Source organism: Protobothrops mucrosquamatus, unplaced genomic scaffold (assembly GCF_001527695.2).
Source record: "Protobothrops mucrosquamatus isolate PMUCROS unplaced genomic scaffold, P.Mucros_1.0 scaffold3024, whole genome shotgun sequence".
Taxonomy (NCBI): Eukaryota; Metazoa; Chordata; class Lepidosauria; order Squamata; family Viperidae; genus Protobothrops; species Protobothrops mucrosquamatus.
The window spans coordinates 28545-56076 of NW_015389039.1; the positions used below are offsets into that span (position 1 = coordinate 28545).

Here is a 27532-nt window from a genome sequence, read left to right on the forward strand (position 1 = left end):
ACCTATGACCATTTTTAACACCACTGCAGCATCCCCATGGTCACGTGATCAAAATTCAGATGCTTGGCAACTAACTCATATTTATGACGGTTGCAATGTCCCGGGGTCATGTGATCCCTTTCTGTGACCTTACAGCAAAGTCAATGGGAAGCCAGATTCACTTAACAATTGTGGCAAGAAACATTGTAAAATGGATCAAAATTCACTTAACTATTTCGCTTAGCAACACAAAATTTGGGTTCAATTGAAGTCGTAAGTCGAGGACTACCTGTATTAATTTTCCAACAGGTTCAATTAAATCCTTTCTAAGTAATATGGAGAGAACAAGGTACAGCATACCTCTTTAAGATTTGGATTTTTTCCCAAGGAACCACTTATTTATAAAAATTGGAGAAACCAACACTATTTTGCAAAAGATACTAGACTGAATAATTTTTATGCCCAATGTTTTGTTTTTATATACTTTTTACAATACATACTGAATGAAATAATTTGCATTAATACAATGCTTTTTTTCTAAATCCTTCAATAGAAAAATAGTTTGAAACAGGTGTTTAAACGGCAGTTTAGCAGTAACAGTTTAGTGATTTAAGTTAATTAACTTAAATCACTAAACTGCTTTATATGTTACTGCTTTTGCACAGCAAGCTGCTTGCTTCTTTTGAACTGAAAGGAGATTTCTTAACTTTTTTTTTTGTATCATCCAGTCCTTTGCAATTTTGACTCAAGTTTTTCTTCAGACAAATTAGTACAAATTATAACTCAGGACCACTGTAATTGCATTTAACAATCTAAACACCACCTCATATTCCCCCCAGTACACGAATCACTTTTCTAAACTACTATATTCAAAACACAGTTTAGATTGAAATATGGTTAAAACTAATAATCTTCAACTAGAAACAGTGCATCAAGAGCCAAATAACTTCTTTAAATATTAAAAATATGCCCTGGAAATAACAGAGGACATTACAGAGACATTCTAAATTCTAAAGAGAATAGAACTCCACAGAGAAACTGGGGTCGCTCTATGACTCATCTCACAATAGAGTGAAACACAACACCAAAACCAGTCTCAAGAGATGGTGATTCTCCACAAACACTTTCTCAAAACAATGTTCTTTGGTTAAGCTAGGAAAGCGGCTGCTGGTACATGTCCATTCATTAGCTGACTTTTAAGCACTGAAACACAACTACACTCGCCAGCAAAACTTGAAAAATATGGATATTTCTCTAGTAACCTTGCAAACATTTCTATGCATGTATGTAAGTATGTGTATGTAAGACATATCTAGAGGATTCTTCACAAACTGACCAGAGTGGGAAAGAAAGAGGCTCAATTCATTCTAGCATTTATGGAGTCATGTTACATCAATGCAGCTCTGTGCAGTTAAATACACACACACAGACACAGACACACACACACACACACACACACACACACGGCTTCATTCTTTCATGTGAATATAAGGCAATTGGAGTGAAATCCATTGTTTATTCTCCCTTTCTCTCTGCTGAACATCCTGCTAAAGAGCATACTCAGCAGTAGGCTGTAAACTAGAAATTTAAACTGAACAAGTAATATTGAAGAACCACAAATCAGAAACGGCAGCAAAAATTATTCTCTTATTGCTCTAAATGAAGTATAGAAAAAAGAAACATTAAGTCTGTTTTAAAAAAATGGTCTGTGGCTGAGATAAGTTCTAGTAGTATTTTTCAATCTATTCAGTCCCTAGCTTTAAATTTCAATTTAGTACACCTAGAAATGTGAACAGATTTGAAATGATGAGCTCTGTAAATGCTAAGGTAATACTTACATCATCTCTATATTTTGACTTGTGAATTACCACTGCTTTGGAAGGAACAGCGGTTTCGGGCTTCCGGATGTTGAATTCGGGCTTTGGACGATTCTGTTCCTGAAGATTTTTCCATTCATCCAATGTCATCTCTTGAACTACTTCTTCCACTGGCTCTCCTTCAGCAATTCTAAGGGTTTATAGTTGTAAAGTAAAAACTATTAGCTTGTGAAATGCCAGTGAGAGAAAGATAAAATACAACTTAAATGAAAGCGGCTACTTGAATTTCTATAGAACAGGGGTCTTCAAACTTGGCCCTTTTATGACTTGTGGATTTCAACTCCCAGAATTCCTCAGCCAGGCATGCTGGCTGAGGAATTCTGGGAGTTGAAGTCCACAAGTCATAAAAGGGCCAAGTTTGAAGACCCCTGCTATAGAACATTAAATTGTTCTTTTCTTTCCACATGATGGGTTACTAAGTGTGTAGAAATACAATAGCTTGGAGAACCTCTATTCAATCAGTCAGGTCTGCTCTCTTCAAACATACTCTAGTCCCTATCCACTCAAGACCAGATATTTGGTATCTTGTAGTTCACCATAGGATCAGCCTGCATCAGGCTATTTTGGTAGGGTTGGGAGACAAAACTTTTTCTCAGTAAGATGCTTTTCTTCTGTGCCCCATTTGCATATTTTTGGACCTTTTCTAAATATGTTTTTTTCTCAACAAACTCTTTTGATAACAAAGCTATGAGGACTTCATTCCTACTGTATTAAAAGGAAAATAAGCACTTTGAACACAGCAAACTAGATTCTGGTTTTAAACTTTTGAAGGCATATGGGAACTCAACGTAATTGCCATGTCATGGAATGCCATGGAATGAGGGCTTGCTTATTCAAACATTGGTCGGTTTTGTAGACATAGCTAAACATAGAAAGTAAAGGAATAGGTTATCCCCCTTCCTCTTATCACTTAAACCAGGGGTGTCCAACCATGGCAACTTTAAGAGTTGTGGACTTCACCTCTCAGAATTCCCCAGCCAGCATGACTTAAACTGTTTTCCTACCCAGCTGTATACTTTTCCTAACAAAGCAATTGTTGAAGCCAGAGGGAGACCATGATGATGATGAAGATGCCAAAGAGACTACTTTGGAGTGTACCAGATTCATTCATTCATTAAAAAGAGAAATGAAAGCAATGTAGAGCACGGGTGTCAAACTCGCCACGTCACGTGATGTGTCGCGACGTATCGCGACTCTTTTTGCATTGCCGGCAATGGGGTGGGTGCGGCTTCAGTATGATGAAACCGGCCCGCGGGCTGGCAGTTTGACACCCCTGATGTAGAGGGATGAGCTAACAAAGGTTCATAGAACATCATGTTGCCTATAGCTTAAGTAGCATAACACGTATAAATGTTTGCAACACATAGAATGTGCTTTCTTGCTAAACCTATTATCTGTTCAATGATAGTAAATTTAAGGCTTATTTGGTTAGGAAATGTCTACAGCTGGCCAGGAAAACCTGTTTAGATCAGACATTTGCTCTACATTTTATTGGGTGTATATCAAAAATTACACTACAGTTTTGCTATCTGTTATCTGCTTCCTATGTCTTAACAATCCTGGTGCATAATCTCCCTCATTTAGTAGGCTGAAATGTTTAGGACTTAAAATATGTCTTCTGTTACAATCTCTGGCAGCTTTCCTCAACCTAGATCCATCTAGGATCTTGAGGAGCATAGATTCAAATTTTCACTTGGTTGCAAAACTCACTTGGTTACTCTGAGCTAATCACTCTTTTTCAGACCAATATACTTTACAGGGATGCTGTCAGAGAGATTTGGAAGTCCAATACATAATGTACTTTAAACACTCAAAAATTATAAATGCAAACAATTGAATAAGCATCTTACTTAATTTTACTATAGCAAATTCAAGGTGTAGGATCAAGACCAGTCCCCATTAATGAATGGGATAGCTCACACTAGAGATAGATCCCTTTCCTGAAATTAATTCAAAATAGATGTTAGCCTATTTTATTAGCCTGCCTGCCTCAAACCTCATGAATAAACAAGGCCAGACATTGTCAAACAAAAAAAAGAATCAATTTTTATTCCAGACTCTGAGATCAATATATCCTGACAAATATATAAGTATTCTAGAAAAGTATATTCAAGAACCATCCAACTCCATGGTGACTCTGGTGATATGCAATCTAAATTTAAAACAATATGAGAAGTACAGACATTTTACAGCTATGGCAACAATTTTGTTGCCAGTTCAGTTCTAAATTAATTTATAAGGAGAGCAGATTTTCTTCTGGAGTTCTTGCTATTCCTTCTCTGAAATATTCTTTTAAAACCATATTGTTACCACACAGAGTTCAGTGGTGGTAAAAAGGCAATAGAAATACAGATTAAAACAAAAATAAAAAGACTTCAGCGAAGGAAGGAATGAGATAAAAAGATCAAGGAAATATTTAAAGTCTCATCTCTAATCTCTAGGTTAATCTAGATACCAGGTTTTGCAGTTTATCCAAGAAAATTATAGCCTGCCAGTTGTTTGACAATGTGGCATTACCAGCTGGCAAAGCCTGATGTAAGCCATTTTACTAACCACCTGGGTAAACCACAACGTATTTTGCAATCATTCCAACAATTCCTAGAGATCAGCTGAAATCATAAAGCATTGTTATAATGCTCCAGGATCAATTCCATTTTCTAGTGGCCATGCTGAAATCAGGTCCACTTGGCACATAGTTGGAACAAACTTCTAAGCATAAGGCCAGATCTTCTGATGGAGATTTAAGAGGGCGGTCCTTGGTGCTCTCTGAGCTTGCTTGTTNATCATTCCAACAATTCCTAGAGATCAGCTGAAATCATAAAGCATTGTTATAATGCTCCAGGATCAATTCCATTTTCTAGTGGCCATGCTGAAATCAGGTCCACTTGGCACATAGTTGGAACAAACTTCTAAGCATAAGGCCAGATCTTCTGATGGAGATTTAAGAGGGCGGTCCTTGGTGCTCTCTGAGCTTGCTTGTTTTCTTGCAAACGTTTCATTACCCTAATTAGGTAACATCATCAGTGCTAGAGTTTTAAGGAGCAACAAAAGCCAGATTCTCAAACCAGGCCATACTTCTTTGGAGGCTCTCCATCAGGGGCTCCTGGGCTCTCTTCTGTTTCTGCAGTCTCTTCCATAGGAGTCTGTTCCAGCTCACTGTAGAAATAGTAAAGCAGAGGTGAAATACAAAAGCTACACTAGACAGGATCCCTCACATGGCCTAAACAAAAACATAGTTCCTCACTACAACCTCTCACATCACCAGACTGGGAAAGCTGTTTCAGAGTTTGGGGTGGATTCACAGAATGTAAAAGTCTGCAAGTAGCATGTTGTGTTATGCACTGTATGAATCTCAGTAGTAGTATGCCATTAACTTAACAGAGACTACACAAATCTCATCACATAAAAAACCAAAAAAATGCAAGCGCACTCTTCTTCCTTAACCCATTCCTGTGGCACAAAGCCAACAAGGAGATACAAGCATTTAGCTTCTGACACCGATTCCCCTTTTTTCCAAGACATTTACCATTGACCAATATAGCTAGAAGACATGTTTCTCTTTAAACGTCAAACATTTCACTTTCCCACGGACATAGCATATATGCAAATCTTTAATTTTCCTTCATGAATTACAATCTTTAAAGCTATCTGAGCTGGAATGTAAGAAAGCCATCTGTTTTCAGAGAGTGAGATAAAGAGTTTTTCCAACTCCTGCTTGAAAGAAGATTTAATGTGAACCCACACACACACAAATGTAACTACAAGGCTATGTCCTTTTATTACAGGAACTTCAGGTTTTTCAGTGAAACAAGACCCAACATGTCTTCCTGTTCAAATCCTGCTTCCAAATGATTAAAGCTGAAGAAAGCCTCCCAAGGTTAGTTTCTTTCTCAGTTCTTATAATCTAAGACAAAAAGAGTACAGATGTGTCCAAGCTCTGCCAAAGCGCCTTGAAAAAGAGGCCTTAGGGAAAAATAAATTCTGCACTGTTTACTGCAGCAAGATTAATCTAGACCAGGGGTAGGCAATCTTGGCTCTTTTATGACTTGTGGACTTCAATACCCAGAATTCCTGAACCAGCCATGCTGACTCAGGAATTCTGGGAGTTGAAGTCCACAAGTCATAAAAGAGCCAAGGTTGCCTACCCCTGGTCTAGACGAATGTTTCAGCATAGAAAAGGTGGCAAGACACTGTGGGGGCAGGACAAGACTAAAGGCAGAGCTGCCTAAAACTCAAGTTGGACATAAGGTGAGATAATTAAGGAAATTCACAAATAACAATTTGCACCCTTTCCTTCCCCAGTGGCCCTCAGGGGTTACATTACAAATCACCCTATACATCTCCTATTATTCAGATGCACACTGGAAAAAAATTTTTTCCAAAACAATAGGAAAGAGACAAGATACTTCTCTTCAGTCAGCATCCAATAGTTAAAATAAATAATTTTAATGTTATGGAGACCTGGCAATGATTCCCTGGAAATTACTAACACATTTCTCATACCTCATATCATCCTTAGCAGTTCCCCAGTTACGTGGTCCACTTCCACCCCTTTTGTCTTCTGCACGGACTCCTCTGTAGATAGAAATTTTACACTTCTTAGAAATTAAATCATGTACATTCACAGAACTATACGGGTTTTACCAATTCACTTCCACTCCAGATTTCTGCAGCCAACAGGGTTATTTTTGAGAATTCTACAGCTGAAGTCCGTACCTGGAGAGAATCCCCCAAAAAGGAAAGCTACAACGGATTAAATCCTACAAAAGTATCAGCATCCCCATCACATTTACTTAGGCTCCTTATTATGAAGCGATGATTTGTTTTGTAAATATATAAACCACTTTTTGGACCAGCCGATTCCAGGACAACAGTCCACAGTTATTAAAAAGTTTTAAGCATTAATGAAACAAATATATGTAAAAAACATAGACGTTAATCAATTACAAGTCATAGAACAGCAAAGCCAATTTTCATTCCAAACTCCTGTCTGAATATGTTTTGTCTGTTGACAAAAGGATAATACAAAGGGAGCCGACATTTCATAGCAACGAGTTCAAAGATTGATTAAGAAATGACAAATGCACATACAAAGCAGCACTTACGTTTTGTCACTCCCGCTCTGCCGGTCAAATTCCCGCTTCCCTCTTTGATCAAAGCCATTGAAGGTCCTGTTCATACCACCACCTCTGCCTCTACCCTGCAGTCCACCTCTTCCTCCCCCACGGCCTCTCAGTGGCCTTTCCCGATCAAAACGCTCTATCGGTCTGAAAACAAAATGAAAACAAAACAAACTGAATGATTCTTCAATTGTTTACCAAATCAAAGATAATATTATCACACCTTGGTCCTTAAATCTGTTGTCATTATCTAGAATAGGAGTGGGGAACTATGGCCCTTTTATGACTTGTGGACTTGCTGGCTCAGGAATTCTGGGAGTTGAAGTCCACAAGTCATAAAAGGGTCATAGTTCCCCACCTCTGATCTAGAATAATGAAAGTCATTTTCAATAAGCTTTGTCAATATTCCAAATGCAGCGCTGAACACATTTATAATTTCCATTCATTCATTCTGTACTTGAGAGACTCAGCAGGTTAAAATCATAACACTACAACATCCATGGAACAATTATAGAAGAGCAAGCAATAAACAGCCCTTCTCCCACATTAAACCACAGATAATAAATAAAAATAATAGAAAATGGATGCCAGTTTTAAATAAAAATGAAACTGTTAATTATGCCAATTCCAAAGAAGCTCCCAGCTCAGAATAGCAGACTTCTACCTTTAAAGCTTTAAATCCTAGTACAGAATCTCATACACAGATTTGTACCAATCTCAAATGTAAATTTTTCCATTCATAGACTTTGTGTTTCAACTTTACAGGAAACGTGATTCATGGTATTCAATTTATTACGTCTTATAATTTTAGTCAATGATTTATATTATGTTAATATGACTTCTAATGTGTTAATTTTAGCTTAAAGCTTAATAGTGATGTTTAAAATTTTAAGTGATAATAAATTTTATTTCATAAGCAATTAATGATATATTGGAAAACTATCATCTCCTTGACATATTAAGGTCCCTTGTTTAGTTACTTGGATCTTACTGTTTGTATTTATCTTAATGTGCTTTTTACATTGCTTTTTAACAGATCCTGGAGTTATGACCAGTCATTCAGCAACCATTCAAAGTCATGACAGCACTGAACAAGTGTAGTTATGATTGGTCCTTGAAATTCCAGCTGTTCTAATAACCTTGCTGTCATGATTGTGATATTTGCACTTGGCAACCAGCTTGTACTTATGACAGTTGCAACATCTCATGGTCATGTGATCACCATTTGTGACCATCCCTGATAGCTTCCCACAAGCAAAGTCAATAAAGAAACCGACAGGAAAAGTCACAACTTATTCCTGTAAGTTGCCCCCACTGCTTTTTCTCCCTAGAAAGCCCACTAGGGATCTCGTATTCCATAGCACCTGCCCATTCACACTCCATAGCATGCACCTGTGGCCCTCACTGACCCACCCATATTCCATAGCACCCATTCCTAGCCATTGTCGCTAATACCTGCCTATAGCCCTCACCCATACACTGCAGAACTCACACACTCCTTGTCTGGGTCTCCAACCTCTTCCTGTTTAACAACCTGTGAAGTCCTGGAGTTACAACAGCAACTGAGACTACCACGATTGTTGTCCCTAAGCGATGCAGTCACATGACACTGCACAACAAAAGTTCTGGTCCCAATTGCTGTCATAACCCAGAGACTATCTGTATTAACTGTTAACATTGTTAAAAAGTTTAATTTTTCTTAGTAACTGATTTTACATTTCCAAATTTACAATGTAGAATAAAGCCTTCAACAGCACATACCTTTCTAGTGTAAACTCTGCTTGTCTTTCCATTTCATGAGGACAGTATTCTTTGAAAGGTTTCCATTCAGCTTTATCTTGTTTTATCTCCGTACCACGGTTTTCATTCCAACCCTGTTGTTCTCCTCTTTTTGGAGCTCGCTTTTGACCTGTGGAAAAGCAACATATTTAGACTAGTGGCATTAGTTACATTTAAAACAAATTTAATTGCCCCATGTTTACTATAATGGCTCAATTCTATTGCTTTTGATGCTAGTTTCTTTCTGTTCCAGTCAATATCTTTGATCATAAGGCAACAGGGAGCAGCAAATATACCAAAGTGATAGAAACGTTCCTTGGAAATCTCAATATTTAACAACAAAGCAACAACAGGTATCTATCCACTGCTGAGTTACTAATAACCTTAACTTCACCATACAGATAGTCCTCGCTTAACAATGATAATTGGGACTGGAATTTATATCGCTAAACAATGTAGTCATAAAGCACGTCTGCCTCCCTTAGCAATGGCAATCCCTGCAGCTGTCATTAAGTGAGGTTCATGAGTTGTTAATCACGGATCTTCTCACAACTTCCTATGGACTTCCAACAACCAAAGACATTGGGGAAACTGGCAAAAAGTTGCATGTCCCAAGCAGCTTGCAAGCAGGCCAGTAGGCTGATAAATGGCTGCTGCCAAGTAGAGAGGGAGCCGGAAGTGGGGGGGATGTGCAGCTCAGGGACAGTACATGGGTGACAGCATGGCTTGGGAAAGGTGCAGGGAGGATGCAAGAGGGTATGCAAGTGGCAAAAGAGGCGTAGCACAAGCACAGCAAATTTCAGGAAGGGTACGTAGGTAGCTGGGGAGACAAGGTGCAAGTGCAAGGCTTCGGGAGGGTGCACAAAGTGCATGAGAGGCCAGTTTGAGAAGGGTGCACAGGGGTGTGCAAGCAGGTGGGATGACATGGGCGGAGCACAGTGAGGCTTGTGAAGAGAGCACAAGGGTGGTAAGGATGCATGGATGACTGTCAAGATGTGGTATGAGTGCAGAGTTGCTGGGAGAGAGACTTAACTGAGTGACTTGTGAATTCCAGCTTCCCCATTCACTTTGTCTCTGGGAAGCTGGCAGGGAAGATCACGTGACTGTGGTATACTGCATCAATCGTAAGTATGAACCATTTGCCAAAAGCCCAGATCATGATCACATGACCATGGGGATGCTGGGACTGCCAGATGCAACTACCACTCATTCAGCACTGTCATAACTTCAAACGATCATTGAATGAGAGTAATCTCTGAATGTGCTGGCATACTGTACTCACAAATTAGACTGATCAATGAAACAAAACTGTCAAATCAACTTTAGCCCAATACTCAGAGCATGACTGGATGCAACTATTACAACAATACCTCCTGTTTCAAAAAAAAAATTTAATGGGAGGAGTAACTCTGCATTGTAAATGTTAGTGAATCTGGTTGCACAGCTGATAATAATCATATTATCACTATATACTTTTAACTTATACCAAGATTCCAAAATTCTGATGCACACTGTTAAGATTCAAAGGTAAGCATTTTTCCAAGGTGCAAGCAAACATTGTTATGCCCAAACAAAATCACAGTCTCTTTAAAAGACTGATGTTACAGGAAGATATTTGCAAAAGGAATTAAAGGGCAGAAGTAAACAAACCAAGTGTTAAAAACAAAGAGCACCACTGCACCCTGACAGTTATCAAAAACCCTTTATCAATTCTGCTTGTGTCAACCAATTCAGTATTGAATTGTACTGAAAATTTATTTGCACAGAAGTCAGAAAATATTCCAAGGTGTTATTCAAATTAAATTACTATTAGAGGTTCTTTTAATTCAGGTTTCCAGAATTCAATTTTGCCACATAACCACTGAGGCTTCAGGTTTTGCAAAATCATTATTTTGAAGGAAAGGATAAAGACAGAATCACATGGTAAATAACCTGACTAAAAGTTTTTCAATCATTTATTTCATGAAGAAAGTTTACAAAACCCAATTTATGAGAAATGTTGGTGGAGATTCCAGATAGCTATTATTAATCAGAGTAGAATAGTTAAGCAAATGTTCAAAGAGGATACTTCAATATAAGGCATGTGTACATTAGACTCCCACACCCTGCAAGCCACTTCCTTAGAACCAATGAAGATCTCAGAAGTGGATGCAATACTGCAGTATTATTTGAAGTAATTTTAATTTACATTTAAATTGAGCTAAAACTGAGTATCGATATGATTGTTCTCATATAACTAGTTCCTAATCGCCTCCTGCAAAATTCCAAATTGCAATTATTAGCTTAGAGCTCAAGCTGTACATTTCTGCCTTAGCAGATGGATGTTGACTACAATTTTAAAACTTTAATCTAATAAATTATTCTGTAATTTTAAACTATCTGTATGGATAGTTTACTTCAAGTGGGCGTTTCTGCTAAACATGTAGTAAAAATGAGGTCAGAACGATATAATTCTGTGTCAGAAGTATATCCTCTGAATATCTAAGCATTATGTTGTTGTAGAAACAATAAAGAAGACAGATAATGCATTTCTGCCATATGGGCTTTTATGTAATTTAGAAGGCTGAAGCCTCACCGCAAATTTCACACATATGAAGAACACTGCAAGACAACAAGAAATTAATATTGCTTTAAAGTAAAGAGGTTAGCCTTCTGAACCCTCCAGGCAACCTCAGTGCACTAAAAAAAGTTTGTTGAGGCACTACATATGCCTAAAAGAAATAACTAAGCAATCCAACTTTCCTTATCATATAAATAGCAGAAAAAACCTTCAGAAGGATTAGACCACACATTTAAATGCCCTAAAACGTGTGTGTGTGTGTGTATGAAAAAGCCTACTTTACATTACTCAAAACAGTTTCACTTAAACAATGCTAAACAAAGCATATGAAGAGACATTCTAAAGAATACTGTATTTCAACACCTGCAAAAATCTCATGTAAATAAAATTAAGTTTCTTCTATAAAAATTATTTCAGTGTAAGAAAATAGTTTGTATCTGATAATCAGACTGAAGTATTCCTGAATAAAAACTTTGTTTGCATTTATTTAAAAATCCTAATTTTATAATCAGAACTATCTTAGTTGCCCTGCGCAATGATCTATATCGCAGGAAAGGAACATGGAAAAGATCCTATTAATTGTCCCACATTTCTCAGTGGTTTTCTTGATTGCTGATCATTTTAGCACATCATACAAATATTTCATCACCTTCAGTAACCTCCATATAAAACTCTTCATAATTCATAATTCTAAAACTGTTTTCCAGAGTTGGGAACCTCCAAAGGCATGTACTTCCAATTCCAAGAATTCCTAGCCAGTGTAGGTTTGCCAGAAAATTCTAGGAGTTGAAATCTGGAAATTAAGCTAAATAATATTTATCATATATTTATCAGGTCATCAGAAAGCCTGTTCCACAGATTGAAGTACATCTGCTCGACCATTTCTTAATATTACTTTTAATAATAACCCATTAATGAGCTCTAATTATGACTGCAGTATTTAATGAGCTCTAATTATGACTGCAGTATATCAATGAATATACAGAATTACATTATGAAATAACCTTTAAATAGATCTTCCAAATGCTACTGTTCTACCTTTTTATTCTCTGGATTTTTAATCTTCATATAAATTTGTTATATTTGTATTAAAGTCTACTTCTAATCTTTTTGCATTCTATGGAGTTAATTTTCATCTTATTTACAATTTAGGTTCAATGAACACAGCTGTATGATCTAATGCTATGTAACAGAAGATTCTGTTATATTGAGCAGGCCATTTGCTACGGAGTGAACAATATATTTTAAAACTAAATGATAGAACGGTATCAGAATTATGTTATCAATTCTAATTAAAATATGCTGATATTAAATATAAGAAGCAAACTTACAATTATTAGTTTTAGCATTAGCTTCTTTTTTTCTTCTTTTTTCAAAGAATTCTATTTATATCCTGATGTTCATTATAGTTGTTATTTTAATATACTGTTTTGATGACTATGAGTCACACTGAATCTATCACATGAGGTGGGATATAAGTTTTGTCATAAACAAATATTTACATGAAGGATGAAATAACAAAATATCAACATTTGCATATAAATTGAACACTTCTAATCCATGAAGGATCATTTATATTTATTAAAACATCCTTGCATCTAGTTTGAAATATAAGCCCTATAAATTTCATATTACAACTAATTATATAAAACCCTAGAAAACCTAGAAACCAGCAGACTGTGAGTTAAAATCTCGCCTTAGTCATGAAAGCCAGCTGGGTGACTTTGGACCAGTTACTGTCTCTCATCCCAACTCATCTCAAAGGGTTGTTGCTGTGGAGAAAATAGGAGGAGGAAGTATTAGGTATGTTCACTGCTTTGAGTTATTTATAATAATAATAAAGGTGGAATATAAATAAATAAAATTAATTTAAACCGAACTTCATCAAAATGTCCATTTAGAAAATATTATCTTTTCTTTTCATGTGTGTGTGTGTGTGTGTGTGTGTGTGTATGTATGTATATGTGTGTGTGTGTGTGTGTGTGTGTATATATATATATATATATATATATATATATAAGCTAAGGAAAAATAAAAGCAAATCAACCAATGTTCTTCATTATCTACAAGAAACTCAATCTTCCTCATCTTTGATAGATGGTTTCAATTTGGAAACCAAGGGCAGTAAAGCATCTTACACTAGAAAATAAAGGAATTATATGTGCATTGTGACATAGTGTATATTTTTATAAACCCAAAATGACTTTGGAGACAAAGTGGCTTTGTCTGTGGGAAAATTAAGATAATTTGTGACAGGAAAGTAGCTACTTTATACCAGTTGGGATTTGAGAATTCTTAAAGAATAGAAACAAATGTAAGTACTTGATGAGTTATTTAGACTGACCTGCCTGCAAAAGTTTGTGAAAAATTCATGGATTGCCAAATAATACAGGCTTGAGAATACAATTGCACAAATTTACCAAATCAAAAAAAATAGCTTTGCATACCTCTTCACAGGATCGTTAGAAAATATGTTGTAGCAACATAATAAGATTCCAGTACAGGAAGTTATCAACTTGTACATTTAATGAATGCTGAATTAAACCTGAATTAAACCCATATAAAAGACTTTATAAGAAGTCCTTTACATGAGCTAATTAGCTTTCAAAGATAAAGAATGAAATAGATTGTCTGATAGGAGTTACTACTGCTTATCAGCCATTAGCTCTTTTGTAGGATTAGCTGAGCAACCTTCAACCTGTTTCTGCCTTAAAAACATCAACTTCACCTCTTTCAACTACCCCCCCCACACACACACACATACATACAGGGATGTCCAACCTTGGCAACTTTAAGACTTGTGGACTTCAACTCCCAGAATTCCCCAGCCAAACCAGTTGAAGTCCACAAGTCTTAAAAGTTGCCAAGGTTGGACACCCCTGCTCTAAACTTTAGTCTTGTGCATTTTATAGACTCTGAAAGCCACAAAGGTGATGCTGGAGAGGCTTAATGAAGCCTTCACTTTGTTGTAGAGATCACAAACTTTCTTCCTACAGAGCCGAATATCCATACGCTATTCAAAAGATGGTCAGACAATGACTGGGAAAATATGGAGTTCTACTGACTTGGGGAAGATAACTGTGGTTTAGACCAAAATGTGCTCATATCTTAAAGAACAGTCTGTGTTCTTATTCCTTACTTGTTCATTTTAGCTTTTGCTCAATACCCAGAGATATAAGAATAAAAAGAAACTGCCAGTTCAGGTGTATCTTCTAACTAATATACCTCAACTTAATTTCCACAGTCATGAAACTTACTAGAGCTTTGGAGAAGTTGAAATTTAAAGGATAAAAGGCAATTTGAATTGCTTGAGGGTGCAGATGTCTCATCTGTCTGCAATTCCTTAAAGCAGCTGTCGTTGTGTCTACTATATACAGCCAGTTTAGTATGATAGTTAAGGTGCTGGCCTAGAAACCAGGTGACTGAGGATTCTAGGCCTCCCTTAGCCACGAAAGTTGGTTGGGTGACTTTGGGCCACTCTCTCTCTCTCAGCTTAACCCACCGCACAGGGTTGTTATTGCTGTGGATAAAACAGGAGGCAGGAATATTTGGTATGTCTTATATATGTATATATACAATATAAAAGATGGAATACTAATGTAAGTATTGTGTTTAGTTTTTAAAAAAACTGCCAAGAGGCATTATAGCAACAAACCCTCAGAACCACCTTTTCCCTATCAAATCCAAACAGCCCTACAAATTATTATAATTCTGCGACAGAAAATCAGTGCTGCCATAATAAAACAATTCCTGTAGGAGGACAGGCAGCAAACAGTTCCTTGCTTCTAAAAGCAAAGTGTCTGGGATTCTTCAGTTTATTATTGCATCTTATAATTTCACTAGCTATTGCCATCCACTATGTATCAGGAGAGTCCTAAGAGTGACATAAGAACTAAGAACTGTGGCACTTTGAAACCACTACTGTAGTGCTAAAGGCCTCAGGTAGATGAAGTCAAGCCACCTCATATAGATCTATAAATATAATCTATGGAGACCCCATCTTTCTGCTTGGTAATATCTCTGAGAGTTAAAAAGTATTTATGTGTGTATGCATATATAAAATATCACTCATTTCTGTGGTTCCTACGGCACTCAAAACACTACTAAGACTGTACCCTGTGGTTCCCACTAGTACAGTAATTCAGGTTCAAGCTAGTGGCGTCTGGATATAGTAATAAATACTTATGGATTTTATTGGTCCAGATAGCACTATGCTTCATTATAATTAACAGTGCAAGAAAAAACTTATTTCTGGCATATTTGTCACGGCACACATCCGTCTACTTGTCTCCTTTTAACCTGTCTCATTCATACATTTATTTTTTAATGATAATCCGCTGGAACAAGGAATGACCAGTGAGAGGAGGTTAGGGAAGGCTCTGCAAGACGGGAAAGTTTTAAACAATGATTCAGTTAATGTATGAATGTCATTCACTTGCATGAATGTCATTTCAAAACAAAACAAAACATCAAAGTATCGTAAAATGGTTCCCACTAAATTAAGATGATATCACATATCCGGTTGGGTTTAAGGCTGCGGAGCGCCTCAGCCAGTTCATATGTACACGCGTCTTGAAAAGAGCCAAGCCAGCTCCGTGGAAAGCGCCTTTCCGCTGATGAAGCGATGGGCGGGGAGGGCTTCGCTATCTGTTGGCGCCGACTAGCCCGGTTAATTACATCTGAAGGCGGAGGCCGAGCACAATAGCATGTTAGAGCCGCCCTTTGCTTTCAGCACATGCACCACCTGCGGTAAACGCCACTAGGGAAAATATATATATATCGGCCAGACGCCACAATAGCTCGCGCCTTTACACGGATAACCCGCCCCGGCCCGCCCAGAGAGGAACTACGAGCTAGGGCAAGGCCAGCAGGTGGCTGCTCCGCCCGCGTCCCTTCCACTCCAAGCCCAGAAAGCTCCCCCGGTTCGTTGGCGGTATTTTCAGGCGAGAATCTCCGACAAACTGAAAGGCAGAAAGGGAGAGAAGAGAGCACGTGCGTCCGGGTCTGCAAAGGGACAGGACCGGCGCAAGCTCAAGCCCTCCGCCTCCGCCTTGATCCAAACGGCGACTGCCCGTCTCCAAGACTTCTAATAACTCATACACCGGTTCTAGTTATTCCTCGCTCGCATCGCTTTGAGCAGACTGCTTTAACGAACGCCCCATTTCAGTGTGCCCTGAAGCAAACGTCCGTGTAAGCCTGCGGGTCATCGCTCATTTACCTTAATGAGATTTGCTGGGAAAAGGCGCCTCTAATGCTGCAATGCGAGTCCCCGACTCTACGGGCAAGGGGGAGAGATCAAAGCAGGCTTATTTCAAAGTAAGCCAGCCGGATTCGGTCTGCACCACTTGGCCACTTTCCCACTCCCGGCAGCATCAACTGCTTATCATATTTCCTGGTCCACGCAAGCCCCCTCCCGCTTCATACCGGGTGCTGGGGGGCTCTCCGATTGCAAGAACGGGGACCCTTTCCGCTCCTTCTGGGATTCTCTTTTGACAGCGGCGGCGGCAGCTCCGGGGCCAGGTTTTCTGCCGGCTGAAAAAGCCGCTTCTTCGCGCTTCTTGCTCTGTTGTTTGCGCTGCTCTGCCTCGCGGAGGATGTCGAAAGGGTCGGATTCATCATCGAGCAGCTGGTGGAAGCGGTTGGCGACGGCACAGCCAAAGCTCTCCTGCATAGTTGTGGCGGCGGCCACGGGGCTGGCCAGCGCGCCTTTCATTGTCGCGGTGCCGTCAGCCGCCGCAGCAGCAGCAGCAGCACCCACCCCCTCCCGAATGCGACAGAAAGAAGCAAGCCCTCTTCAGCACGGCCCAAGTAACCACGCCATGACCACTCGCCCGCCCCGTCCGACTGCACTACCAATCGCCGCGCCAGCAATGCCTCCAACCCTGCCTGGTCAACCAATCCAGAGCTCCGCTTTTTATCGTCCTACCCAATAATGAGCCTCACAAACGTGTAGCGTCGTTGACCAATCAGCATCCGGAATTCTGCCTCAATCTAGCAAAATAAACACGGGATCCCCACCTCTCAACAATTTCCCACGCCGCTGGTCGATGACGTAGAGCGTCTGTGGCGTCACGTGCTAGAGCCTTGAGTTATTAGGATATTTTTTTTTTTTGTAGTATACCGTATTATCAAAGTTCCGTCTAGGGGGGAAAGAATTTGAGTGTTGCTTGACTAGTATGCTACACTGAATCTAACACTAAAACATCAATGAATTACTCTAAATGAAGAAGCTGTGACTGGTCCAATGATTGAAGATGATCTTGAATCTGATGGGTCACTGGTACTCTCTGAACCTGATTATTCTCTTTGCAAACCCTTTATTACCCAAACTAGGTAGTATCATTTCAACTCTGAGCTACAAATGTTCTCTTCTATTGATTTTCAATTTCTCAGGTTTTATTTAAAAGTCTTTACATTGCACCCTGACTCCATGCACATATGGACATTATATTAATGTGCAAGTGGGAAGAGCAAAAAAATACAAGTACCAGTATTAAAGTTAGAGTAAGATTCATTTAAAACATAGTTTTATGCAAGCTGTTCCCAAATATATTTTATTAAGTTTATATGCCATCCATCTCGCTGTTAAGCGAATCTTACTAAATTACTATGCTGTTACTGTTTCAGGTTTTTGCTTTAGGACTTCTCTATTGTTACATTGGCAAAATAGAATCCATATCCTTCCTCAAACTAATCGAAAACATTTCAGCAAGAAATATTCAATAACATTTTAGCCACATGATTTTTTTATTTGAAATTATATTGAAAACATACAGTGAGCTTAATTTTCCATATAGATAGATAGATAGATAGATAGATAGATAGATAGATAGATAGATAGATAGATAGATAGATAGATAGATAGATAGATAGATAGATAGATATTATGGCAACAACACTGTACACATGCCCATGTATTTTCCTTGGCAATAATATTGAAGAGGCTTGTATTCCCTTTTCCCAGGTTTGATCAAGTGATAGATACCAATTTATCCTACAACACTAACATTTCCTTTTAGTCATATGTTTAATTATTAACCAGCTCTGACTTCACTTAGCTTTTTGATATCAGACAAGATCAGTTAGATACTTAAGCCAAATATCTTCTCTTTTATTATGTCAACCAGCTTGGATGAGATTTATCCATTTATACAGTTAAACCTCAATTTGAAAACTTGTTGAGAGGAAGGGGTTTCCATTAAATTTAAAGATACTGTTGTGCATGCTTCTTAAATCCATAAAGTATGCATTAGACTTCCTGGCTCTCCCAAATCAAGACTTGGTTTTGTAGTTGTCATCTTGTCCAGCACCTCCCTCAATTGCTATGGCAACAGCCAGGAAGAATCAACTTACTTGTTCTTAGGGAGCAGAAAAGACTTGTCAAATCTACAAAATCATGCCTAAGTCACTTCACTAGATTGTGAATGAGAGTTAAGGAAAGCACCTTCCCACTCCTATTGCACCAATATCATGGCAGCATATATGACTGCACCTATCAACACAATCTTTTCACTTGCTTTACTAATTCTAATCTTCCCACTGACACGCCCATTCCCTTGATCTTCCCAGAAGCATTAAAAATGCTAGTTGATAGAATTTCTCTATTATTTGGAATGTGTCCATTACACCTGAAGTATGTCAAATTATAGTATATTAAACTGAGATTATATAATTATTTATATCTTGTTCTTCTGAGATTAACATGTCACAGCAGTTATCTGCAACCAAAATCATAATATAAAAAATGAGTATTTTAAAGGAAACAGAATACACACACACGCATACATATAGAAACACACACACATACATATATGCGCCTTCCTGAACAAAAGGTACAAGCTGAAAAATTTCAACAGAGGCATGGGCAGGTTGGAGGGGCAGAGTGAGGAAATGTGTGTCATGGCATGACAAGACAAAATACATGATCTACCTCAGGGACGTCAAACTCGCAACGTCACGTGATGTGTCGCAACGTATTGTGACTTTTGCCATTGCCGGCAATGGGGTGGGTGCGGTTTCGCTATGATGCGTCCAGCCTGCAGGCCGGCAGTTTGACACCCCTGATATACCTACTTGCATCTGAAATCAAATACAAAAACAATGAGGTTTGCATTGTGATGTCACTGCATGCACATGATTTTTTCATTATTGTGATGACCTGTAGATCTATAAATGTGGGGTCCTTGATGCTCTGAACTGTTTTCCTGCAGACATTTCATTACCAAACTAGATAACATCATCATCAGTGCTAGTAGGGAGTGAGGTTTGCTCTCATTTTATATATGGTGTTTCCCAAAAAAATAAGATCCGGTCTTTTTTTTTTTTTTGCCTCCAAAAGAGGCATCTGGTCTTATTTCCAAGGGGTGTCTTTTGCACTCACTTCACAGTGGCGGCACTGGCAGCCCTATCCAGCCAGCCCACTTCTTCTGCAGCCGAAGGAACAGCTTCATTCTGAAGCAGAGAATGGAGCTCCGGCCTGCATTTTGCAGTCAGATGCCATTCTGGAAGGCCTCTGAAGCCAAGAACCAAGCTACAGATTGAATCCATAGCTCAGTTCTTGGCTGCACAGGCCTTTCCGGAAAGGCCTCTGACTGCTAAATGCAGCCTGGGGGTTACCGCAGAAGAAATAGGCTGGCGAGGAGAGGCAGGTGTCAATTCATGGGAGGCCTGGTAAGTGGGTGTGGGGCTCATGGGGTAGCTCCACCTCCTACCCCCCCACCCCCACCCTAACTTGATTTTTAGGCGTATGCCTCTTCCCAAAACTAGGGCTTATTTTTGGGATAGGGCTTACTTTCAGGGAAACACTGTACTAATGGCTTGCCTGACAGTTTTAATGGGAATGGTGTTGATGGTTCCTTGATTGGGCTTTTGTTTATTGTTATCTTGTTTGTCTGAATTGGTAGTTCCTTGGCTGGGGTATTGTTTGCTTCTTGATTGTTGGTCTGTTAATCTTGGTGTTAATCTCTGCTCATAGGGTTGTTGATTGCTGATGAGATGCTTTGGTCTTTTTGTTCCTTTTTTTGGCTTTTGGATTGTTTTTTGAACAATATGTAGATGTTATTTATCTGTGCTGTTGATGGCTGAATTGTCTGAGTGCCAGGCTTACAGGAATTCTCTAGCATTTTTGGACTTGGTTTAGGATGCTTACTGTTTCCCATTTGAAACTATGATTATGTCTGTTCATAAGTTTTCATGTCGTCTGCTGGTTGGCGTTCATAGTTGCGGCCTGCTAGTCTTCTGCCTTTTTGTGGTGTTGCAGTCCTTACGGTGTATGTTATTAATATTGAAGACTCATTGTTACCCCCAGTTTGGAGTACACATACATAAGGGGCAAGATTACAACCATATGGTTGTGACTACTATTTTTATTTCTCTGCAGACACCTCAGCAGCATGCTTCCAAAATCAATTGAAGAACAAGTGGTAAGTCTCCATCTCCTGCTTTCAAGCAACCGTAAGACATGATTGGCCAGTATGAAAAATAAAATAGTAGAATAAGATGGGTCTAGCAAGACAGTGTTAATCTTTCTATCTTGTTAGAAAAAACAAAGCCTTTTCACCCAATAGTAGAGAGCAGCAGGATTAATGTGAGAAAGGATATCAATAAAATATTCAGGATAATTCATTATGGCTTCAAATTATTATAAAAACTGAGGTTATTCCAAAGCAGATAAGTAATCATCATACTGTTGGCAAGGCAAATTTTAATATGATTCTGCAATCACCCAACCAGCCTTTCAGCTGTTTTGACTGAATTGCAGTTTCCAAACATTCCTCAAAAGTGGCACCAAGTAGAAGACATTCCAATAATCCATTTTTTACATAACCAGGGCATGTGTCAGCACGGTTAGATCTTATTTCGGATACTGACACATTCTGGACAAAAACATTTAAAAATGCCTGGATGAAAAAAAGGGTAAGTGTGGATAGCTGAGCCAAAAGGATGTCAAGCCTCTCACTTCAAAGACTGGATAACCTTAAGGGCTCCTGGGCCGAGTTTAAGATCAGAGCACATCTGTACTGTTTACGCGGAAGACTTCCGCTCCAGCGTTTTTCAGATACTCGGCTTTTCTCGTAAACCGAACAGCTTCTGAAGTTGCAATTCGTGTTAACTGTTCCCGCACTCTGCTCTTTAAATGCATCACATGATAAAGAGATCACATGGTACCCGGGGCAAAGCGCGCCTTGAAAGTTGAGCTTGAGCTGATTTTTTACCAAAGGCTGCATCCAAACGTAATGCTGCAAAAATAGGTTTGCAATATATTTCACCACCACCAAAAGAGATGCTCCCTCCAGCCAAGTCCTCCCGCTCATAACCAGACCGCTCGCGTGAGGGAAGATGGAGGCCGGCTTTGATGAATACCGGCGACCCTCCCTCCCAGACAACTTTCGAATTCTGTTGGCTATTGTCATAAAATGTCAGCCAATGGATGAACCCGCATACCCCGAAGCCACACCCAACGCGTGTTTTTTCTAAGCGGCCCGCCTTCGGACTGAAGGTGGCAGGCGCTGCCTTTCTTAATTATTGGCTGGAAGAGCCTGTCACTCCGATGACGTGCACAGCCGATTCGACGATTGGTTCCGCCCAGGCGCGAAATGTAACGCGGGAAAGTCTAGGGCTCGGGAGCGGTGGTCGGGGCTACTGCTGCTGATGGTGAGGAGCCGCGGTTGCTTCAGAAAGCCGGGCAGACACTGCACGGGGTTGGCCTCTGCACGAAGGAGTCTTCCTATCATGCACACCTGAGGCGGTCCTTTTCGGCCACCAAAGGAAAAGCCAAGGAAACCACCCGCGCGGGTGCAGGAGGTAACGGCAAGCGCGGATCGAGAAGCAAGAATCTCGGACCGACGCGGCATGTCGGAGCTGCCGGGCCCTCCACCTGTCATCTTGTGTTCGGGAAGCTCCCCGAAGCGCGTCTTGGTCTCGGTCATCAAAACCACCCCAGTCAAGCCGTCACTCGGCAGCAGAGAGGATCCCGCCCGCGTGCCCGTGCCGCCGCCGCCGCCGCCACCCATCCCTACCAGCCCGGGCTTCAGCGACTTCATGGTCTACCCATGGCGCTGGGGGGAAAATGCGCACAACGTCACCCTCAGTCCTCCGCCCGCCGCATCTCAGCCGCTCCGCGAGGGAGGAGGCAACGGCGACGGGCTCCGAAGCGCGGTCGAGCGCTCCACCGGAGACGACGAAGAAGCGGGGAGCCCTGACAGCGGCACTGGGAGCAACGGGCACTTGAGGGTGAGCGAGCCCGAGAGGCGGCGGGATGCGGGGAGGACAAGCATTGGGCAGCGACGGTTGAGGGAAAAGGGCTTCGGTTTAAAAGGAACCTTATTTGGAGTCCGAGGGCCCCCGCCCCTCGCGAGCGAGCGAGCGTCTCGCGGGGTTGCAGTTAAGTCATTTCCGCGGGTGATTCACCCTCTCAATGACGACACCTCCGCGCGCCAAAAACATCCTTTTTCTTTAAATGTCGGGCGCGAGCGCCGGCGCGCGCAAGGCGCTCTGGCGAGGCAGGTGACGCGCGCGCGCGTGTGCTGCGAGCGCCCTTGCCCCCCCCCCTCCTCCCCCTTGGTCTTTATTTTGCGATAATTTTCCCTCAGTTTTCACGAGCTCGTTTATTTCTGGGTGGGTGCGCTTTCTCCTATAGCAGTGTTTCTCAACCTTGGCAATTTTAAGGCATGTGGACTTCAACTCCCAGAATTCCACAGCCAGCAATGCTGGCTGTGGAATTCTGGGAGTTGAAGTCCACATGCCTTAACATTGTCAAGGTTGAGAAACACTGTCCTATAGGATAACTAAAAGGTGCGGTAGTTGCCGCCCCCTGAACGTTCCCTCTGAAGAAACCCGGGAGGGGGGGGTGGACAACAAAAAGCGGTGTCATCTCCACCAGAGTTCCTTTATTTTATTACATTTTATTTTATCTTAAAAGCATCTTACGTAAAACAGTATTGTGTCAAGGGGGCTGCAGATTCTTTAGCATCACAAGGACTAAAGTAGGTTTATATGTACAGTGCCTTCGACGAATAAGAGCCCTCTGAATTAGGAGCGCAGCCCATATAATGTTCTCGCTAGCTCAGCGGTTCTCAACCTATGGGTCGCGACCCCATTTGGGGTCGATCGACCATTTCACGGGGGTTGCCAAGCAAGGCTGTCCGCCATTTTTTTCCCCTTTTCCGGCGGGTGTCTTACCTCCCTTGGGCTGGGCCAGCTGGTGGTCGGCCTGCTCCATCTCTGTCGCTTGCCAGCTACGCCTCGGCCGGCGCAGGGGGCGGAACCACGCATGCGCGGCACTCCCGGGCAGGGAAAGTCCTTGACTTACGACCGGTTGGGTAGTCCTCGACTTACGACCGGTTTAGTCCTCGACTTACGACCGGTTTAGTCCTCGACTTACGACCGGTTGGGGGTCGTGGCATTAAAAAGGTTGAGAACCACTGCGCTAGCTCTTTATGGCTTAAGACATATCTTTTCTTCTCAATCGCACACACACACCCGTCCACTTTCTGCATAGTACTTTGAGAAACAAAAAATCATTGTTGTAGATTGTTAATAGACTTGTTAATTTACTAGGATGGGATTAGAAGAGGTCGACCAAGAGCAGAGACAGTCCGAGATCTAATAAGTGAGGGAGAGCATTCATCTAGCAGGATACGTTGTAATGTCTGCAACAGAGTTTTCCCAAGAGAGAAGTCTTTGCAGGCACACAAAAGAACACATACTGGTAAGTGGACTGGATAAACAATATATCTCATTAGACTGACTACTTTAGAATGATTTGTCATGCAATGGCAATTTTGCAACAACTTAATTCTGGACATGCTGTAACCCTCAGATTTTGAATAAGATGGGACTTGTCAGTGAACAATCATAGATGAGAAATTATTTGCTTCAGAAGACTAAGATCTGTATTGCCCATATTATGTATTGAAATAATGTGAATTGGGATTAGGGTGTCATGTGGATTGTGTTTTTCCATTGATTGGGAGAAGCAATAATCCCATGAATTTCTTCGTATTCCTTAAAATGTTCAGCTACTTGTAAACCCTATAGTAATATAATGAATAATGCTGTGCTTAATATATATTTAATTTTTCAACTAAATGTATGTGCTTAATTTTCATGAAATTTATTGTTCACTCCTTAAAATTTAATTTGGAATTTTATCTCTTACTAAGAAATCTTTGTATATACAAATGCAACAATTTTTCAAGAGGCTGTGATAGGAAGTTTGTTTTACAGAAAAAGTCTTTAAATGGTCCAGATTAGAAAATGAACTAACAGAATACTTGCAAAAAAAAAAAAAAAAAACTTTAGTTGAGCTGTCTCAATTTTTAGCATCCTTTCAAACTAATGAAAAGAGTTTAAAATAATACAGATAATCCTCAACTTATAACCACAATTGGGATCAGAATTTTGGTCAGTAAAAGATGTGGTCAGTGAGAGAGTCATCACATCAGCAGACTCATTTTTACAACCCTTTTTATCATGTTAAGAGAGTCCCATTAAGTGAACTGCACACTCATTAGGCAAATCTGGCTTCCCCAAATGACTGCTGTGAGAAGTGAGGGAGATTGTAGACCACTATCATAAATATGAGCTGGTTGCCAAGTACCCGAATTGCGATCATGTGACAGGAAAGGCAGTACACCAATTGTAATTTCGAGGACAGGTCATAGGTGGGTTTTTCCAGCAGTCATAACTTTGAACTGCCATTACATGTTTGTAAGTTGAGGTCTATCTGTAACATACCTCAGGCAAATTTTAGCAAAATAAGAACTTAGTATATTTTATGCAAGAAATTCCTGGAAGAAGCTCAAGAGATTATTTTTTAATTTTTTCCCCTTAGGTGAAAGACCTTATTTGTGTGATTACCCAGAGTGTGGGAAAGCTTTTGTTCAGAGTGGGCAACTTAAAACACATCAGCGTCTCCATACAGGAGAGAAGCCTTTTGTCTGTGCAGAAAATGGTGAGTTATGAGAAAATTGCTTTTGTTCAAATTTCAATGAATAACAGTCTTGAAAATAAGCCAACAAAATTTCCCAATTTTCATCTTATTTTACTAGAACTAAGTATCCTATGTTTAGCCATGAATAGCTATATAGCCTCTAAGCAATATAGGTTAAAAAAAATACTGCATACGTTGGCAAGGGGCAGATTCAAGGATAATCTCACTTTTCTGTGTTCCTTCAGAAATCAAATTAACCGAGGACAGAGGCATTCCTTGTGTTTTTGTTTTGGGGGAGGCTAGACTAACTATATTTCTGACTGATATTTTCTTCAATCAAGGATGTATAAGCAGATTCACACATGCAAACCGCCATTGCCCCAAGCATCCATATGCAAAATTAAGACGAGAAGAACCTACAGACAGACTGAACAAAAAGCAAACTGCAGACAACAAAGCTGTTGCTGAATGGCTGACAAAGTACGTATTTATATAAAATACAACATTAAGAATTGAGAGAGATTGGACAGTCACTTGTTAATCAACAGTTCTGTATTCTGTGCAACCATGGCCAGGATGCTAATAAAAGCTTCCTATTATTACCTCAAGGTAATTTTTGTCTTAATTTGGGAACTAGTTGACTATAATATTTCAGTAATGGTTTTCTAATGCTCAGTTTTATCTTTATTAACAGGTATTGGGAAATGAGAGAACAACGCACTCCTATATTGAAAAATAAATCTATTCATAAGCCTGACCAGGAGCAGCAAGATCCCATGGAATATCTTCAGTCTGAGGATGAGGAAGAAGAGGAAAAAAATACTGCTCATTCATCCCTTTGTAGCCGCCTTCAAGAACAGCGTGAACGCTTACATGGGGCACTGGCACTCATTGAGCTTGCCAATTTGGCTGGAGCCCCACTGCGACAGTAATAGAAAACTTGGAGTGTGGATTAACAAAATGTACTGAATTTTGTTATTTAAACCAGTTAGCTTCTGGCATAAGCTAAGCACCTTATCGGCTTCCATAGGCTGCTATTATGTAGAATTTATGAAGAATGTTGTTACCCTAGAAAATGGGGTAAAAGAATTGCACTTTTTATATGGTAAAGCTTTTAAAGTATTTTGTAAATAGGAGATTATATGATGCAGTATGTAACATGATCATCTTACAGAAAGCTAGATTTGCAAGGTTAGGGTGCTTTTAATCACAGTTGCATGGAAGTAAGTCACTACAACCAGTGAAATTTGCTTCCATAAAAACGGTGTTTAAAGTTGGGATGCCAGTCATTCTTTGTTTCAGTTCTCACAGGAAGCACTTTCTAAACCTGTATGGGAATAATGGTACATACATTCAAAGAAAATTAATAGATTTTTTAAAAAATTGGATGTAATCAGTGATGTACCCATGCTGTTTTGAAGATATTTTATCTAATATTACTGATATATGCTAGAATGTCTTAATTTTACAGCAGAATAGTTGAATTTCATTTAGAATCTTCTCTGTGACTGCTGACATGGAGGCTGACTTAGCTTTTATGGATAGATACCTTAAAGGTCTTTTGGTTGAGCAGCACTTAGTGTTCCCAGTATATATATTATGGGAATATTTGCACATTGTTGGACTCTTCTATAATTGAGTGATTACTCTTGCAAAATCTAGGCATTGTAATAACATCAAGTATGGGTTTGGGTCAGAGCTCTTAAACCCTGCAACAATGGCATTTGTGTTTTGTTCATGGAGATATTTACAGGGTAGCGTTGGTTTTTAAATATATTTTAGGATTTCACTAGCAAACACTAAAATGTTGCTTCAAAACATTTTCCTGCAGATAGGGTTTTGTTTTTTGTTTTTTTGCGTGATGCCACCTTATTACTTTACCTGAAACTTAAATGCCAAGTTTGTTTTCACTAATTGTAGCTTTCAGCAGTAGTTACAAGTGTGAGATGTTTAGGCTATATTCTTTCCCTAAGTGAAGATGTAGTACAGCACTTAGTGCTTTTGATCACTTAAAGGAAAACAAAAGTTCTAGTGGTATACATTAGAAATAGTTTTAAGTAATTTATCATATGCCAGATGTGTGCCTTGCTAACTGTCTGTGTAAACAATGAGTACAAGTGCATTATAGGTTAACATAATCTGATTTTAGGAAGAGTCAAGGCTTCTGGCATAAGAACATAAAATCAGTGATATTTATCAAAATATTTTTTTTCAATGATCCAAGCTAATATATGGTTCATTCCTAGTTCCAACTAGACTTTGATATCCTAGAATTACATATTAA

General features: G+C 39.7%; 2 protein-coding genes across 2 annotated transcripts in view; one reads left to right on the plus strand and one right to left on the minus strand.

The window, feature by feature from the left end:
• HABP4 (hyaluronan binding protein 4) overlaps positions 1–17060 on the minus strand; it is a 19079-nt gene extending 2019 nt beyond the window's left edge. The window contains exons 1-6 of the mRNA XM_015826249.1: positions 16740–17060; positions 8738–8885; positions 6962–7123; positions 6360–6431; positions 4932–5012; positions 1818–1986 (exon numbers count right to left, since the gene is read on the minus strand). Coding sequence (XP_015681735.1) covers positions 1818–1986; positions 4932–5012; positions 6360–6431; positions 6962–7123; positions 8738–8885; positions 16740–17028 — 921 coding nt within the window. The 5' untranslated portion in view covers positions 17029–17060. The remainder of the gene's footprint in view (positions 1–1817; positions 1987–4931; positions 5013–6359; positions 6432–6961; positions 7124–8737; positions 8886–16739) is intronic.
• A 5106-nt stretch (positions 17061–22166) lies between these two features.
• ZNF367 (zinc finger protein 367) lies at positions 22167–26202 on the plus strand. The gene is made up of 5 exons (XM_015826250.1): positions 22167–22547; positions 23874–24024; positions 25150–25269; positions 25590–25728; positions 25943–26202. Exons 1-5 carry the CDS (start codon positions 22167–22169, stop codon positions 26178–26180), a joined length of 1029 nt encoding a protein of 342 aa, XP_015681736.1. The 3' UTR covers positions 26181–26202.
• The last annotated feature ends 1330 nt before the right edge of the window (positions 26203–27532 follow it).